This window comes from Nipponia nippon, unplaced genomic scaffold, assembly GCF_047370975.1.
Source record: "Nipponia nippon isolate SJK-2023a ecotype South Korea unplaced genomic scaffold, ASM4737097v1 scaffold_2, whole genome shotgun sequence".
Taxonomy (NCBI): Eukaryota; Metazoa; Chordata; class Aves; order Pelecaniformes; family Threskiornithidae; genus Nipponia; species Nipponia nippon.
This window is the reverse complement of record NW_028262336.1, coordinates 25,663,614-25,679,288: the sequence shown is the minus strand read 5'-3', so window position 1 is coordinate 25,679,288 and position 15,675 is coordinate 25,663,614. Positions and strand designations below refer to the sequence as shown.

Sequence of the window (15,675 nt, the reverse complement as noted above, 5' to 3'; positions counted from 1 at the left end):
CCCAATCATGCAGAAAGAAGATATTGTTCAAAATACTATCTAACATATGACTAATGTTCTCAGTATAGCAGCATGAAGGTTCATTTTAAAATATTTATGGGACTATAATTGCTGCAATTTTAATAGTAAAAATTACACTGATAAATATAAAATCTGATGAAGCTAAACCTTTCCATAAATCAAATTTATTTTCTGAAGATGTTAATTTTAAAATTCTCCTATAACAAAAATTTATAGGCCACTGAATACACCAGAACTTCCATTGGCAATATGAACACATAAAAACAATAGAATTAAGTCTTCTAAGTAAGTAATACTTTACTGAGTGATGATACTATAGTACATCATGTAGTAAAGGAATAACTGTGTTAATCTCATTGCAGAAGGGCAATTAAGGCCCTTATTAAGATCATTTATGCTGTTTCATTTATCCCATTTCCTCTTTCTGAACACCCATCAAGGCTAAAAACAATGCTTACCAGGAGATGACTGTGCTGGTTTTGGCTGGGATAGAGTTAATTTTCTTCATTGTAGCTAGTATGGGGCTATGTTTTGGATTTGTGCTGGAAACAGCCTTGATAACACAGGGATGTTTTCATTATTGCTGAGCAGTGCTTACACAGAGTCAAGGCCTTTTCTGCTGCTCTGCTCACCTCACCTCACCTCACCTCACCCCACCCCACCAGCAAGTAGGCTGGGGGTGCACAAGAAGTTGAGAGGGGACACAGCCGGGACAGCTGACCCCAACCGACCAAAGGGATATCCCATACCATATGACATCATGCTCAGCATATAAAACTGGGGGAAGAAGAAGGAAGGGGGGGACGTTCAGAGTGATGGCGTTTGTCTTCCCAAGTAACCTTTACGCGTGATGGAGCCCTGCTTTCCTGAGGATGGCTGAACACCTGCCTGCTGATAGGAAGCAGTGAATGAATTCCTTGTTTTGCTTTGCTTGCTTGTGTGGCTTTTGCTTTACCTATTAAACTGTCTTTATCTCAGCCCATGAGTTTTCCCACTTTTACCCTTCTGATTCTCTCCCCCTTCCCACCAGGGGGGAATGAGAGAGCAGCTGTGTGGTGCTTAGTTGCCAGCTGAGGTTAAATCACAAGAACGACCCAGTAAATAAAACAGGGTCTTCTGAGAGGAACAGGGATTTCATTTATTAGGAGACGACAAAGAATGTGCTGGTTGATAGATTTTAGTTAATGCCACTATGTATTCTCTGTATTATATCAAGGTCTGGAATCTACCCTGGATTATTAAAGGAGGTGGCATATTTTGAGGGGGGAGCCTGGGGGTTAGCTATAAGTGCATATCTTCCTTTCTTCTATGCTTGCTACAGTTACACCACTTTCTCTCATTCTTCAATTGTATAAATCAAACTGCATCCTATCCCAGTCTATCTCGTATACGCCAGAATCTAGAATATCTTACAATCCTTTGTACAGCAGAGTTACTTTTATTTCAGCTTTTCCTGCCCATTTTTCTGCTGTTCCTGTAATGGAGATCCTGTTGTGATCTAATATCCCATTTGAAACTTGCAACACAAAGCTGGAGTTGAAAAGGGTCTCCTACATTCAAAACTCCATCTGTGAGTTCTTCATTACTGAGAGATCTTAAGAAAGAGGTGAGGTAGGTCTCACCTGAATTCATAGCAGACAAACCTTATATCTTCTAAACACGAAGTCCACAGTAGTTTCCGTGGTGCATCTGGAATGTGTTAGGTTGAATGCATATATGCTGGCTAACGGTGTAGCAAGTCCACATAGTTTTGAGGACCATATAACTGTTTCAGAAAGGCAGGTATGGGAGGCCTTGGTATACATTCTTCCAATACATTGACATTTGCTGGGTCTGTGAGACCTCCCATTTGAGTTAATGCTGACTCCACCCTTCTCCATCACCATAATCACTGGCAAATGTGGCTTGCCAATCTGAGGGCAGAACTGTGCCCAGGTGCACAGCTTTAGTTGGAGCTGGTCTCTGCTTGACTGATTTCACAGAGTGAGCTCAGATCTTTTTTCAAAAGGCTGAGAAGGCAAGTTTCTTTCCGTGTGATACAACTGCTATTCAAAGCTGGTAAGACTGGGTAAGCTCCTGGTGACTGCTTTTAATAGAGCAGAGTATAACTCAGATCTAAACTAACAACTTAACCTAAACTAATAACTGATTACTGGTCCAAATATCTTCTCTTTTTATTACCAAAAAAAAGTAAAAAAACCCACAGAAAATGCTTTCCAAGTCTAAGAAAATAATGGCAGCAGTTTACTTTTAACACCTGCACCTTCTTCCTTTTGTCAGCAAAGTTCTGCAGAGCTACAATGATCTTTTTGTTCCTTTGAGAGTTTGCAATAGATTTAAGGTGTTTCATATAATTCAATAAAATAGAATAGTTTTCTTATGTTTCATGCAGTTTACTAGTTTTCTTATGGTGTTACAAAACTGCACCATGTTAGATATACAGATAAGAGATAGCTTTTCTTAACCAGACGGACCCAAAATACCCAAGAAAATTAATTACCCTTTACTCATTACTACAAATATATCAGTACTATCACAAAGCTCCAAGGCAGATGTCAAGAATTCAGGAATTCTTAATGCTAAGCCAAAGGAATACCTGCAGAGCACAAAGGAATGAAAATTTCCAATACTGTGCTCAGAGTAGTAGAGATTTTTTTATAGGCAAATTAATACATGTTAGCAAGCCTTGCATCTCAGTTGAGACTGATATTTAAAATTCCAATACTTCTTAATTTTATTATAATTCTGCATACTAATAGTAATAAACAGAACAACACATATAAAATCTACATGTCTTTGTTTGGTTTTACCTATGTACAGAGAATTATGTACTGTAACATACCACTGAATTATTAGAAATGGAATGTATGATTTGCTCTTCTCTAAACTACTTATTTTACTTGCTCAATTTTATGTTCCAAACAAGCCACTTAGTCTAAATGCCAACAAAAGTAGTCTCCTATGTACCTCTTGAATGGTATCTTATCACTGACCATATTTTTTTTAAACTGGAAGCTCTCATTAATGCTAATTGTCCCATGATCAAGGTATGTTGCTGCAGTCTTAGGAGCTACCTAGGAAGCAGGTTATGACACAGAAGTTCTGCCTTTCATTCCTCTAACCCATGCAATTTTCAACTCTGGAGCATGCAAAGTGTGAGAAAAAGAGACTCTACTTGCTCTGTTACTGAATGCAGGAGCTGGCAAAAACCTAACCATCACCATTTGAAGTAAGAATAAACCAGCTCCTGGTGACTGCTGTCATCAGAGGCCATCCTCACAGTGACAAGCAAAGGGATTAAAATGTGATCTTTAATGTGTCTTTTATGACATTCACTACTGTGAAAAAGCAAAGACCTCAAGGCTGACGTGAATGATTTCAACAACACTTCTTTTGCTTCTTACATTAAAGATAATTTTCATTCATAACTTTTTCTTCTTCATCCCCATCCTACTCCTGCATACTGTACTTTATTTCTTGCCAATGGAGAAAGAAGAGTAGAAAGAAAAAAAAAGTGATAAAAAGGAGATGCATTTAATGATACTGTGAGATGTAATACAGATAGGGCTATGTTATCTCTCTGTTGCTCATTGTTGTATGTGGCAGAAGGAGAACTCCACTCATAACTACTCTGTCATTCAATGACTTGAAAATAATTGAAGAATACTCTGTCCTCCAGGAACACTTTTTTGTTTTGTATGACAAAATGCAGCAGAAGTTCATATACACATAAATGTTACATAAATGTACTTTACCTTTTTGTAAGCAGATTGGCAATGTAAAATAAATGCAAATGAATACAATACAGATTTTAAAGGCAAAAATTGCAGTTGCACCATGCATCTCATTTATCAGTTATTCATACCCAATATTGCATTGCATCACTCTTTACTTAACAAGATTTACCCTTACAAGCCAGATCAGTAAGACCTTTACATCAGATCAGCATGTTCGCTGCAAATTTACTTGAGAGTGTGCCATCATAAAAACCTGAAAAGGTCTAAATAGGGAGTAGCCAAGAGTTATCGCAACAGCGAAAGACCAGGTGAAATATATTTGGAATAACTGATTCTCCATTTAATTGCTTATTAAAATATTTACTACATACTTCTTGCAATCAAAGTATCTTGCATTTGTTCTCAGAGATTTTCAAGACTGTCTTAAAAAAAACCCAAACACTGGAACATAAATCACATTTTGCAGTGAGCTTTGACTGTTTGACTAAATGCCATTGCAAACACAGAATTACAAGCTATTGAAGAGAAGAGTAACCTCAGATATTGGCAGTGGTTATAGCTGCATAACACTCAGTTTTAGTTATGAACTCATGCTGTGAAGTAAATTGTCTGGGTTTTCTTCTCTGCTCATGACATTTTATTCACCTTTGAATGTGAAAAGTACGTTTCATTCTCCTGATGGTTCAGGTCTGTATAAAAAAATGAAATATTTAAACCTAGCTTTCCCTTTACACTTCTCCTCACTTTCCAGTCTCTCTAATCCATCCATGTAATTTAGTTTAAGACATTTATTTACAATCCAACCTTTCCATCCACATGAGACTTTTACAGCAAAGATTAAGCTGGATGGAGGCCAAGAATCGTATAGAGACAGACTTAGAGGGCTGAATAACTTTCTTACATGCAGGTATACACACAAATTCATTTGGATAAAAAGTGGCCTTTTTCCAACCATTTAATAGTAAACTATATTGGTTGTAAATTGTGTCCATTCCTTCACTTTTTTTCTTTCTTTAATTGTATGACATGTTGCAAATTGTATCATGCCATTTTATCCCAAGAATTTAGATTTATTAAAATTAAGGACTTTTGTGTTATTTGTATTGCATCTTACATCATTATAGCTCAATAACATATATATATATGTCACTCCCGCATTCTTGTAATTTCAAAGCTGGTTTAAGTTGAGAAAACTATTTTTGAATCAAGCTAAATATTCAGTTTCTTTTGAAAAAGCAATCCCATGAGTTTAGGCTTAGCAATAGTATCATAAGTATATTAACTGATATCAGGAATGATCTATGATTTTTTTTTTTTACAATACTATCAATTATTGCCTATTGACAACAGACAATTTCTTAAATTAAATCACTAATTTAAGACAATTTGACAATATAACAATCAATGTGACATTTTAAGATTCTCCATATTGTGCACCAATTGCTGTGGTACTAGTTGGGTATAAAGTGACAACAAATCTTTGAGGTTTGATTTTACAGGTTTTTTTAATCCGTGTTTTCACTGGTCTTAAACTGCCTGCCTAACAGTCTGCTAAATGGGCAACCAGATTCTAAAACCGAATTCACAACTCAGAAATGTTTTCTGAATGACTTATAGCCTCATTTAACATGTACAAGAATCTCTGAGACTACACGTACTTCTAAATTTCTTGAGTACATACCTGATAGTCCAGAAATGCAGAAACACTCCTCAGAAATAGAAAGTATCATTTTAGAACTGAATGTGGCCACAATTCATGTCATAGGGAGCCAAACCTGACAGATAGGCCAAGGAATTCAATGTCTCAAATACTTACTAACAATGTATTTTCCCATTGCAACAGCCTAATGAATGCGTTTTTCCTTCTGCTTTAGCAGCTTGCACTAGACAATAATGAATCCTGCCTTGAAGATTTTCAACTATTAAAATAATTTTGAATGCTGACTTCGTGTACCAAAATATTTTCAATTTATTTCTCTTTGATCTACAAATTATACAGATATACTCTTGTAATCATTAAACTCATCAAGAAAATTATTGAATTATATGGTTTCATATCTCTCAGGAATCCATTTGAAAGTCTTCCCAGTTTAATGGTGAAGCATTGTTACGCTGGGAAAGTGTTTTAGTAATCAATAGGGTACATACTTTCATGCTTCAATACAAAAGAAGTAGGAAGTACAAAACCTACAACCTAAGATGTCATACATGAGAATTCTAACTGATCTATCTATTAGATTTCCTCCCTATGACAATAACAAGATACAGTAATTGCTATATTTTAGCATAAGAAAGAATATATTTTTGCATAATGCTGTTTCTGAAATCTTGGTAGAAAAGCATGCACTATAAACTTCTAAAGTCTTCTGAAAGAATGTCTGTTTATATGAGGTCTATCAAAAAGTCTTGCTGAAAGACAGAAAATGAAGTTCAATAGTTTTACCCAAAAACCTGAACTGCACAAACACAAAAAAATCACCATTTACTGAACTTTCTGAGATTTGAATGTGGAATTGCAAAGAATTACTTATTTTAGATTTGATCTCCAATTCGTCAAGAATCAGAGAGAAAACAGAACATTCTGTTGAAAGAAAATACTAGCAGTAGTGCTTGAAGTTTGACAACTCCTTAATAGCTAAACCAAAACTATTAAATTTATTGAGGTCTTCAATTTATTGCATAAGATTAAGATGCTGTACAAATTTTCTTAGTATTTTTTTCTTAAGAAAAATGCCTTTGATTCTCTCTCTATGTTATGCTTATTTTTCAGATATGTAACATAATATCACTTGTAGTCCACCTGTCAACAGATTTCCTTTTCTTGTACAAAGAATAAAGATTTCAACATTTAATATTTTTCATCCTTTCATTTTGCATTATAATGAAAACTTGTAAAAACACAGGTTTAAAGAAATATTTAACTGCATTTTGTCCCTAGCCTGATTATGCTACCACAAGACTTTGAAAATTATTGTCTCCTTCAATAAAATATTTAATAAAAAAGTATAAGCATATGTTGGCAAAGCATCTCTGGTGTGTTTCGATATTACTACGAGTAATACATTCGTTATTGAAACTTATTATATTTGGCGCATTATTTCATAAAGCTTCTGCTTTCTGCCATCCAAAGAAGAATCTTAAATGTCAAAAGAGAAAACCTCCTTGACCACTAAAATTCAAAACACATAAATAGATTCAAAAAAGCAGCTTTTGTAACATGTTCATTGTCTATATTTTTTCTTCTACATCATGTTTTTGGAAATGTATATATAACTTTAGCTCACATCATTTGTCCATTGTAGAAAATATTTTATGTTAATATCCTACAAACGCTGAATTAGAAGTCCAGGAATAATTTGGTTAACAGACTTGAAACTCAATAGAATATGTCCTGAAAAAACAAGACCTAGAGACACTAGTAAAGCCCAGACATTTTATTTTCTTGCTTGGTTTTTTTTTTTCAGAAAAATATACAACACAAGACATTTTTGTTTTTTAAGATCCAAAGTGTAGAAGAATATAAGGTTGCCATTTTGCGTAGCTACCTGAACTTAGTGCATTAAAAACGATGTCAGAATAGGCATTTTTGAGTATGTTATTTTCAGGGCATCACTACAGATTAACATCCTCATATTCATCAGTCTCTAACATGACTACACTTAATTTTATATTAATATACCAGTGGGCAAATGCTTTAAGAAAAAAAAATACCTTATGTTAAAATGAAAATTTATTCAAAATAGATTCCATATTTTCTTTTACCATTATTTTATGAAGTTTACACTTTTAAAGAAAAACATGAATGATTGAAAAGTACTTTTTCCTTCTAAACTAAAATTTTCTCCTCTATTATTTTTAAGTCTTTAATAATAATCTGTTTTGCAAGGTGTAATTGTAAAGATGCTGCACCTTTACCATCTGTAGGCCCTGTTATGTGCACTTCTCCAAAGTCATTTGATGTTACAATTTGTTACCAATATAAGAAATTCTAAATTAGCTGGGCATTACTACTTTAGCAGCTTCCTTAAAAACTCAGAAAACCTAAAACCTTTTTCAAATGTTTTTAAATGGAAGAACTGAGTAGACTTGCCTTTATGTGTTTTTTAAGAAGTCTTCCCTATTTATTGAGGTTTTATATAAAATAGTAATAATTTAACTTTAAAAATTTTAAAACCACAAGAATTTAAAATTATACCAAACTTTCCTAAAAAATCATAAAAAGCCATAACTGAAAATAGATTAAAAAAAAAAGAAATTCAATCTTAAATCTGAGAATTTCCAAACACAAGAACAATCACAAATATTAAACATGCTACATGTATGACATGAATATATCACAAGGCTCTTGATCTAATGAAAGGACAGAAAGAGAACATTGTGAATACCTCTTAATAGAAGAGTGTATTTTTTCCCTTTCATGATAGAAACAGATAGGGGAGTAATAATACTTACTGCAGTTCAGAGGAGGCAAGAGACAGAATAGGAAGAGAGAGAGGCTATTGGCTACATAAATCCCCAAATGTGTCTCTCTGTCTTCTAAAATGACAGTGACAACCATCCACATATCCCATAGGTGAATTTCCACAGTACTCTTAATATGGGACTGGATTTTTATTGTATTCTTCATGTTGCTCTACCACCAGCAAATTGAGTGGCACTAGAAATGCAGAGACTGGTTTTCCTTGGTATTTCATTCTTATATAAATATTTAATGCTTTGAAAAGAAAGATCCATTAACATGCTTCTCTGTCTGTCTATCTATTTATCTGTAAATGTGAAGAAGGAAGGAAAAATTGCTAGAGTTTTAGTGGCCATACCCATCTTATGCTGAGTTGGACTAATTGCAGAATAAAGTTTTTTGTATTCCTGTTGAAGACATCCAAAATTTTTCAGAGCGCACATTTTTTTTCAAGGTTCAAGCACACCTCCACACTGTTTTAAGTTTGTGTATAAGCTAAGCCCCTTTCATTATGAACACATTATTTGCTGCCTGTGAACCAGAATTACTAGTGTTTATAATGCTGTTAAGACAAAACAAGGCCTTGATTGCTCCTCTAATAGAGTTATACCAGTGGTGCTTTCTGAAGGACTGAAGGGCTCTGAAGAACTCAGTCTCCCAGTCTCTGAGGGCATCCTGTTTCTTCCTTGGAAAACTCAATACTGCTTGAAAGGGAAAAATGCCGTTTTTTTCTCATGAAGTCTTTGCTGATTACTTAGAAACTGGTCAGTGAATGTCCTTTTTTTGAAAAATAAAATTACATGAAAGATTGTGGTAAGAGAATTTTTCCCAGCATGGGTATCTTACACCTTCTCACTGGTTTCTTTGTGTCTACAGAGGAAAGTGTGGCAAATGCTCTTCGCTGGTTGTTATCCTCTTCTTGACAATGGATGGGCAATACCCCACACTCAGGGGTTTACCAGCTGCCTGACTGAAAGGATGCAAACTCTCCTTGGAGAACGAACCTTGCCGATATTATCTGCACTTCTGTTACTTCAACATTAGTGGGCTTCTCTGCACTATTGACAGGGTCATAAATGTCTGGGCCCTGACGGCACTGTTAGCCCTGACTGTCCCTGCCCACCGACCTCCCCTAGGGACTCTGGCCCACAGGGAGCCCCACTGCACCATGACTGTAAAGTGAAGCTATGCAGAGATTTGCAGCTAGCCTGCAACAAAACAATTTTCATATTCAGAAGAGCACCTAACAAGTGCAGAAAAACCTGGCTACCATTTGCTCGCTGATCTCTTGGTGAACTATACTAGTGTTATGACTTTTAAATCCCTAAATAGCCTGAAGTTGGAGTATCAGAATGATTGCTTCACTTTCTGTGCTCTCCTTCAATAGCTGTAATCAGCACAGACTTTGAAATGAAATCTTCTTCGTTATAAAAGACAAAGGGGAGGGGATAGGGAAACGGATATTCTTGGCTACAGTTCCAAGACTCTGGAATTTTCTCCTTAATTTGATCTGAAAACAGCTCAAACTAGTACAGTTTGAGACAAAAGTCACCTTTTGAGGGATTCTTTGAAGAAACTGGCAGCATTCTTCCTTGATGAAAAGAATTGCAGGCTGTTTGAATAGATTTGCACAGAATCGATTTCATACTGCTTAATTTTTTTTGATTAAACTTATTTGTATTTACTGGATGATTGATTACATAAGAATGCCTAACAACTTTGGTAAGCATCTATTGAATTTCTCATAAAAACAAAATCAGACAATTATAGTCCTACTTGCAGAAGGTTTTATACATAGTTATTGGGTCATAATTATAAGAAAATTAATGACTTGTTAGCATTAGTAGCAATTCCTTCCAACAACTTTTTGAAACACCTATTAATCATTTATTAATGCTTTCTTTATAAACTAACTTCTGTAGGCACATTTCCACAATGTTTGTTTAATTTAAAAATAGAGTTTTGATTCATTTTATGAGTTTATGGCTTTTCTCTGTGACTGTATGAAGACAAATACACTGTTCCTTCTGGTACTAGTAGAGAGGGACCAGAAGACTCAGTTTAGCCTTGATAGTCTCTGTATTGGCAGGCTAACAGTCTTCCAGGCACACCTTTCACCTGCATGTAGGTTTTTCTGCCTCTTTCCGTTAAAAGATGGTCTTGGAATTTACACATTACCTGCATTGTGGCAAGAAAGGTCTGCCGTGCTCATTTATCACTCCTGAGTTAAATCAGTCTGATAAAAAGACATCCTGCAAAATTTCAGCGTAGTTTATCATTGGCTGCTGGGAAAAAAATCACGACTTGTGCATTTTGTACGCATCATTACTTGAGATGTGCAAGCAGTTAACTGTCCCTGTGTAAACAGCATTTACATCTGAATCTTAGCCATAAACCTGTCCCTAAAATGTGAACAGATGAAAAAAGTGATTTTGTTTTCATTAAGGAATATTGACCAAGTATGGAAATTATGATGACCCAACTACAAATCATAATACAAAATACTGACTGCGTATAGTCTGAACATCCTCCTCACTCAGCCGAGAAGATGTTGAGGCATGGTAGGAAAATGGTCCTTAGTTACCTAAGCATAATGAGAAACTGTCTCAAAAACATGTAATTTTTTTTATCATTCAAAAGACTTAAAAGTGTCCTAAATGTCTCAAAAAGTATAAAGAAAAAAAAGAAAAGCCTTCACACTAAGAAAAGCTTCTTTAAAAATTCTTTCAGGAACTGAAAATAAGGATTTGGCAGAGGATATCTCAATGCTATTCTACCATGACACTGTAAGCAGGCTAACACATAACTGGAGAGAGGTTTAAACAGATGTTTTAGAAAACTTGCTGAAACCCTTTGAATGCTCTGGAAACAAGCAAAGACTGAATTTTTCAGAAAGATTCCAGTTACATTTCGCAGTATTTTCATTTTTAAAAAGTACACTAATTCTTTTTTTTGACAAGACTTTTTCTGCTCCGGGCTGTTCAGTCTGTGTTTTGGTAACGCATCTTGTTTTTCTGGCTTGGCCCTATAGTACCCCAAGTAGAACAAGTTTTTAACTCATTATAGAATATCTGCATGAACTTATGATAAATGCAACCAGCTCCCTTTTGATTTCCCTATCAAATTACATAGTGTAGCACCAGAAAGATTTACAAAAACAAGATGCCTCCTGCTTAGCAAATATTTGAAATTCTGAAGTAGTTTTTCATTTCTAAAGTAGTTCAGAGATATAGTCAGAGAAATATAGGATATACAATCTCAATATTTCTATGCAGGGGTATATAAATAGAGATTTCAGAAAACTGCATTAATTAATTATGGATCTAGAATTAATTTTTAATATTGTCCACTCTTCTCTCAGTAAAGTTTACCTACCCAAAAATTATCTACTTACTAAGTATATCTGTTTGTAGACCAAGATGACTTTTCAGGTAGTTTTCATATTTACCAGTTTTTGTCATCACTTGGAGTAGTCTATGATAATACATGCTATCAAGAGGTGCCTTTAAGATGTCCTTTAAGATGTGACCTATTTTGGTTTTTGAACAAAATCTCTCAGTGTTACAGTTGAGGGACAATGAAATGAAGAGGAAAATACTTGAAAGAACGTAAATGCCCTGAAAACTTCCAAGCGAGAAAGGAGAAGAAACTGAAAAATGTAAGCAAATTGCACAAAAGGAAGATGTGGGGAAATAACATGAGAGCATGTAGGAACTAATACAGCCTTATTCCCAAAGAAGCTCTACATTCAATTTTACTAGGGATGGCAGCACAGATCCTAACTACTCACAATCTACTTCACAGTGGTATTGTTGTCGTAAGGACTGCAGGTATTTGTACCTGCCACTCTACTCTGTTTTTAGAATAAATTACCATACAATTCAAACAGATATTGTACTAAAATAATTCCAAGAAGATCAATTCATGTTATACATAAATCTCCAAAATGAGCTGTATACAACAACTTAAAAACATGTAATGCAGAAAGAATGTTTCAAATTCAAAGTGTGAACTTTTGAAGAAGGCACCTCCAGCCAACTCTAATAATAAGGGCCTATCAAGTTATACATCTTTCCTAATGTAATCAATTAATCTTTTAACAGACTTCACATGAACAGAAATAAGAGGAAAGAAAGTTTTATGGGGAGTAAGGTAAATACACTGTTCTACAGAGTTAACACTGAGGACTTTTTTTTGTTCTGTGTTTGCATTTAAATTAAACATCTGTGTGACTGCAGTCTTTAGTCACTGGGTTTGTTCTCATCTGAGTACACTGCAACCTACTACGCAGACCAGTCACTTGAGGTTTTAGTATTTGGTATATTGTAGCGCTCATCAGAGAAATGCATTGTCAATTCATTGAAGGAAGCAGCTATGAGAAAAAAAGTCTCAAACTTCACCTGAAACACAACATGAAAAGAAGTGAAGAGGTACACTAATGTCCACTAATGTGTATGCCCTGCAACTAGAGGAAACACATTGTCTTCTTTAGATCTTCTGGTACTGAAAGAAATACAAGCTATACTGGACTAAAATGAATGCTACTATGATTTACAGTATTACATTTATACAGACAGTTACTCTGTTTGGTTAAGAAAAACAAAGATAAAAAGTCATTATATGTTTCTTTGAATATATGTTAATTACATGTTCATTGTATGTTTCTTTGAAATAATTCTGTAAGTTGGAACATGCTCTGCCTAGTGCAGAATTTTTGTGTGTGGACTATGGGATGTGAAGGGGAAAGCGATAACACGCATTAGATAATTTGCTACATTTTTTCTCCCATCACTGTGCTGATAGTTGCAAAACCATTCACTTCCTGCTGTATAAATCAGAAGACTGTTGGAACTGATTTAACTTGCACTACCTGTTAAAAATATCAAAGGGTAAATCTGGATGCAAGGGATTACTGATCTGCTGAATGTATTTTATTAACATTACTCTGTATAAACACCCCACCTTGGCATGTATGTAATGAACTTTTGTCTGTTTGGGGAGGCTTATACTCTTTTCTGCCCTTAGAGAAGTGCAAAGAAGGCATAGATCTGTTTTTAATGTTTTTAATGTTTGTTGAATAATTCTTTATAGATATGTTTTTGAAACAGACATAATGAATATCAACAGGTATGTAGAAATGTTACTAAATAGCTCAAAATCAATAATTAATGCCCAGGATTAAATATCACATAATAGCTTGCTTAAAATGTTTAAGTTAACTGCATACACAATGCACATTCTCAAACTAACTCCTCTGTGATTTCGACTCTCTGCAATTTATAACTTCAAAAATATGCTTCATATCTACTTGACTGGACAGTGGAAAACGCAAAATAATTGTAAATTTGTTCACGAAACTTTTTTAAAACTAAAGAGTAACGGTTGACTTCTACAAGATTACAGTAAGATTTCTATTTGGTGTAAAGAGGTCTGACTTCATTAATATTAACTGAAGATACAGCAACTGGACTAAGACTAATGGAGAAATAAAGAATCAGTTAACATATACTTGCATTCCTTTCCCTTGACATTCTTTTCAGTTAAAATGCTTCCATTTATTTTTTGTATACTTACTTTGAACTCCATGGGAGCGAACTATTTTCCAGGTTTCTGAAGCTATCTCTTTTACATCCACTTGGTAATGATGAATGGGCACACCTCCATGTGAATCTGGCTTATTGAACGAAACTTTGGCAGTGGTTTGTGACAACTCTAAAACTCGTACTCCATAAGGATTTGATGGCACATCTAAAAAATTACAAACATCCATTTAATAATCGGCAGCAACCAGACAGACCTAATCAGTTGATAATCTACCCTAAAAAGTCTCCTTAACATCTTGAAGGGAGAAAAAAAAATATTGAATATGATGTAATAATGTTTGTGTTAGATAAACAACTTAACCTTTTTAATACAGTGCTGTAAGAAAACTACATTTATTTTCTTGCATGCTAAAGTTATGCAAAAACATTTTCCATTTCTGCCTTTCTTTTATAACATGATCTTTTTTAATAGCTTATTTCGTCATAGGCAAATGTAAAAGATTAGTTTGTTTACTGTATAATTATGTAAAAGAGAATAAGAAATTTTAAATCAAATGTAACAAGAGGAACAGTTATGGCTAAACAGATCATTCAGAGTCTGAATTATTCTAAATCAGATTATAACAAAAAAATGTTGAAATAATTTGTCCACTTTTATGAAACTCTGAAATACACCTGAAAACATGAATCCTTTTTTTCTTTTTTGAAAGACTGGATTCCAAGCTAATAGCGAGGAATATTAATGGAAGGTTTCTATTCTCTTTTCAGTTTAAGAAATAATTTGCAGAATAGGTTGAAAGAAACATTTTCTCTGAAATCAAAAGCAAGTGCATATCTTTGGAAGTAGAAAAGAACTATAAAAATACAGCAGGTGTCTGTAGACAGTGTTGAGATGCTAGATATGAAACAAAAGCAAAAAATTAATCTTGGAGTCAGTACATCTTTAAAAATAGAAACATTATGTTATTTTTACAATGTATGACCGAACCAAAACATAGAAGACAAAAGACTAACTTTTCTAATTGTCATACAATTTAAAGTGTTATAATTACAAAAAATTGTATTGAAAAATACTAGGAAGAATTTTAGTTCCGTGGACAGAAGACCAGGGATTTGAAACACCACTGAAAATTTCTCTTCTGATACATCTGACAATTATTTGCATACCTGCTTACAGATTTGACATTGCCTTTGTCTCCATGGTATGGAAGATATTTTTATAAGGACATGCGGGAATTTGAGCCAAAGCCTATCATTTGGTTAGTGGGTACTGAACCATTTACATAAAATCTAGTCTTTATTCAAGGGCTGTCAGACAGTTGGGAATAAAAAGAGAATCAATCTGAGCTTCACCTAGTATTGGTACTTGAATGAAAATGAGCCAAAAATTTCTATAAAATATTAAAGAATGGGTTTAAGGTCATATTCAGCCACAAATTCTCAGGAAAAAACACCTGCCAAAGCTGCTCTAAAGGGGCTGATTTGTATAACCTTTTAATAACCAGGCACCTAAACTTTTCCAGAAAAATTCTCTAATAGTTGTCAGAGTTGAGCACCTTCATACTAATATCATACCTCTGTGAATTCTTATAGTTAGCATTTCTGAATATAGGTCTCCTGAAACCTCCAATGCTTGGTGCTCACTGGGTTAAAAAAAGCATAGATTTATTTATGTGGATGAACAATTTTAATATCTTTTACTTAAAGACACAACTATATGAATCCATGACGTTAAAGATTTGAGTAGAATGCAAATCTCAGCTTGAGGGATTCAAATCCTTTCTTATTTCAGGAAACATTCATTTCACCAGGATATGGGATGCTGCAGGAAATTTTCACCCTTCTTAGTGAAGCTGTATTACTCTGGAGAAAGGAATTCGAGATTCATGGTCAGACAGTGCGACCAAATGTAACC

At 34.4% G+C, this 15,675-nt stretch overlaps 1 protein-coding gene across 1 annotated transcript in view; it reads right to left on the bottom strand.

Moving 5' to 3' along the window:
* NCAM2 (neural cell adhesion molecule 2) overlaps positions 1–15,675 on the bottom strand; it is a 323,164-nt gene that overhangs the window by 61,385 nt on the left and 246,104 nt on the right. Inside the window, exon 12 of the mRNA XM_087758033.1 lies at positions 13,792–13,965. Within this exon, the coding sequence (XP_087614159.1) occupies positions 13,792–13,965 (174 nt within the window). The remainder of the gene's footprint in view (positions 1–13,791; positions 13,966–15,675) is intronic.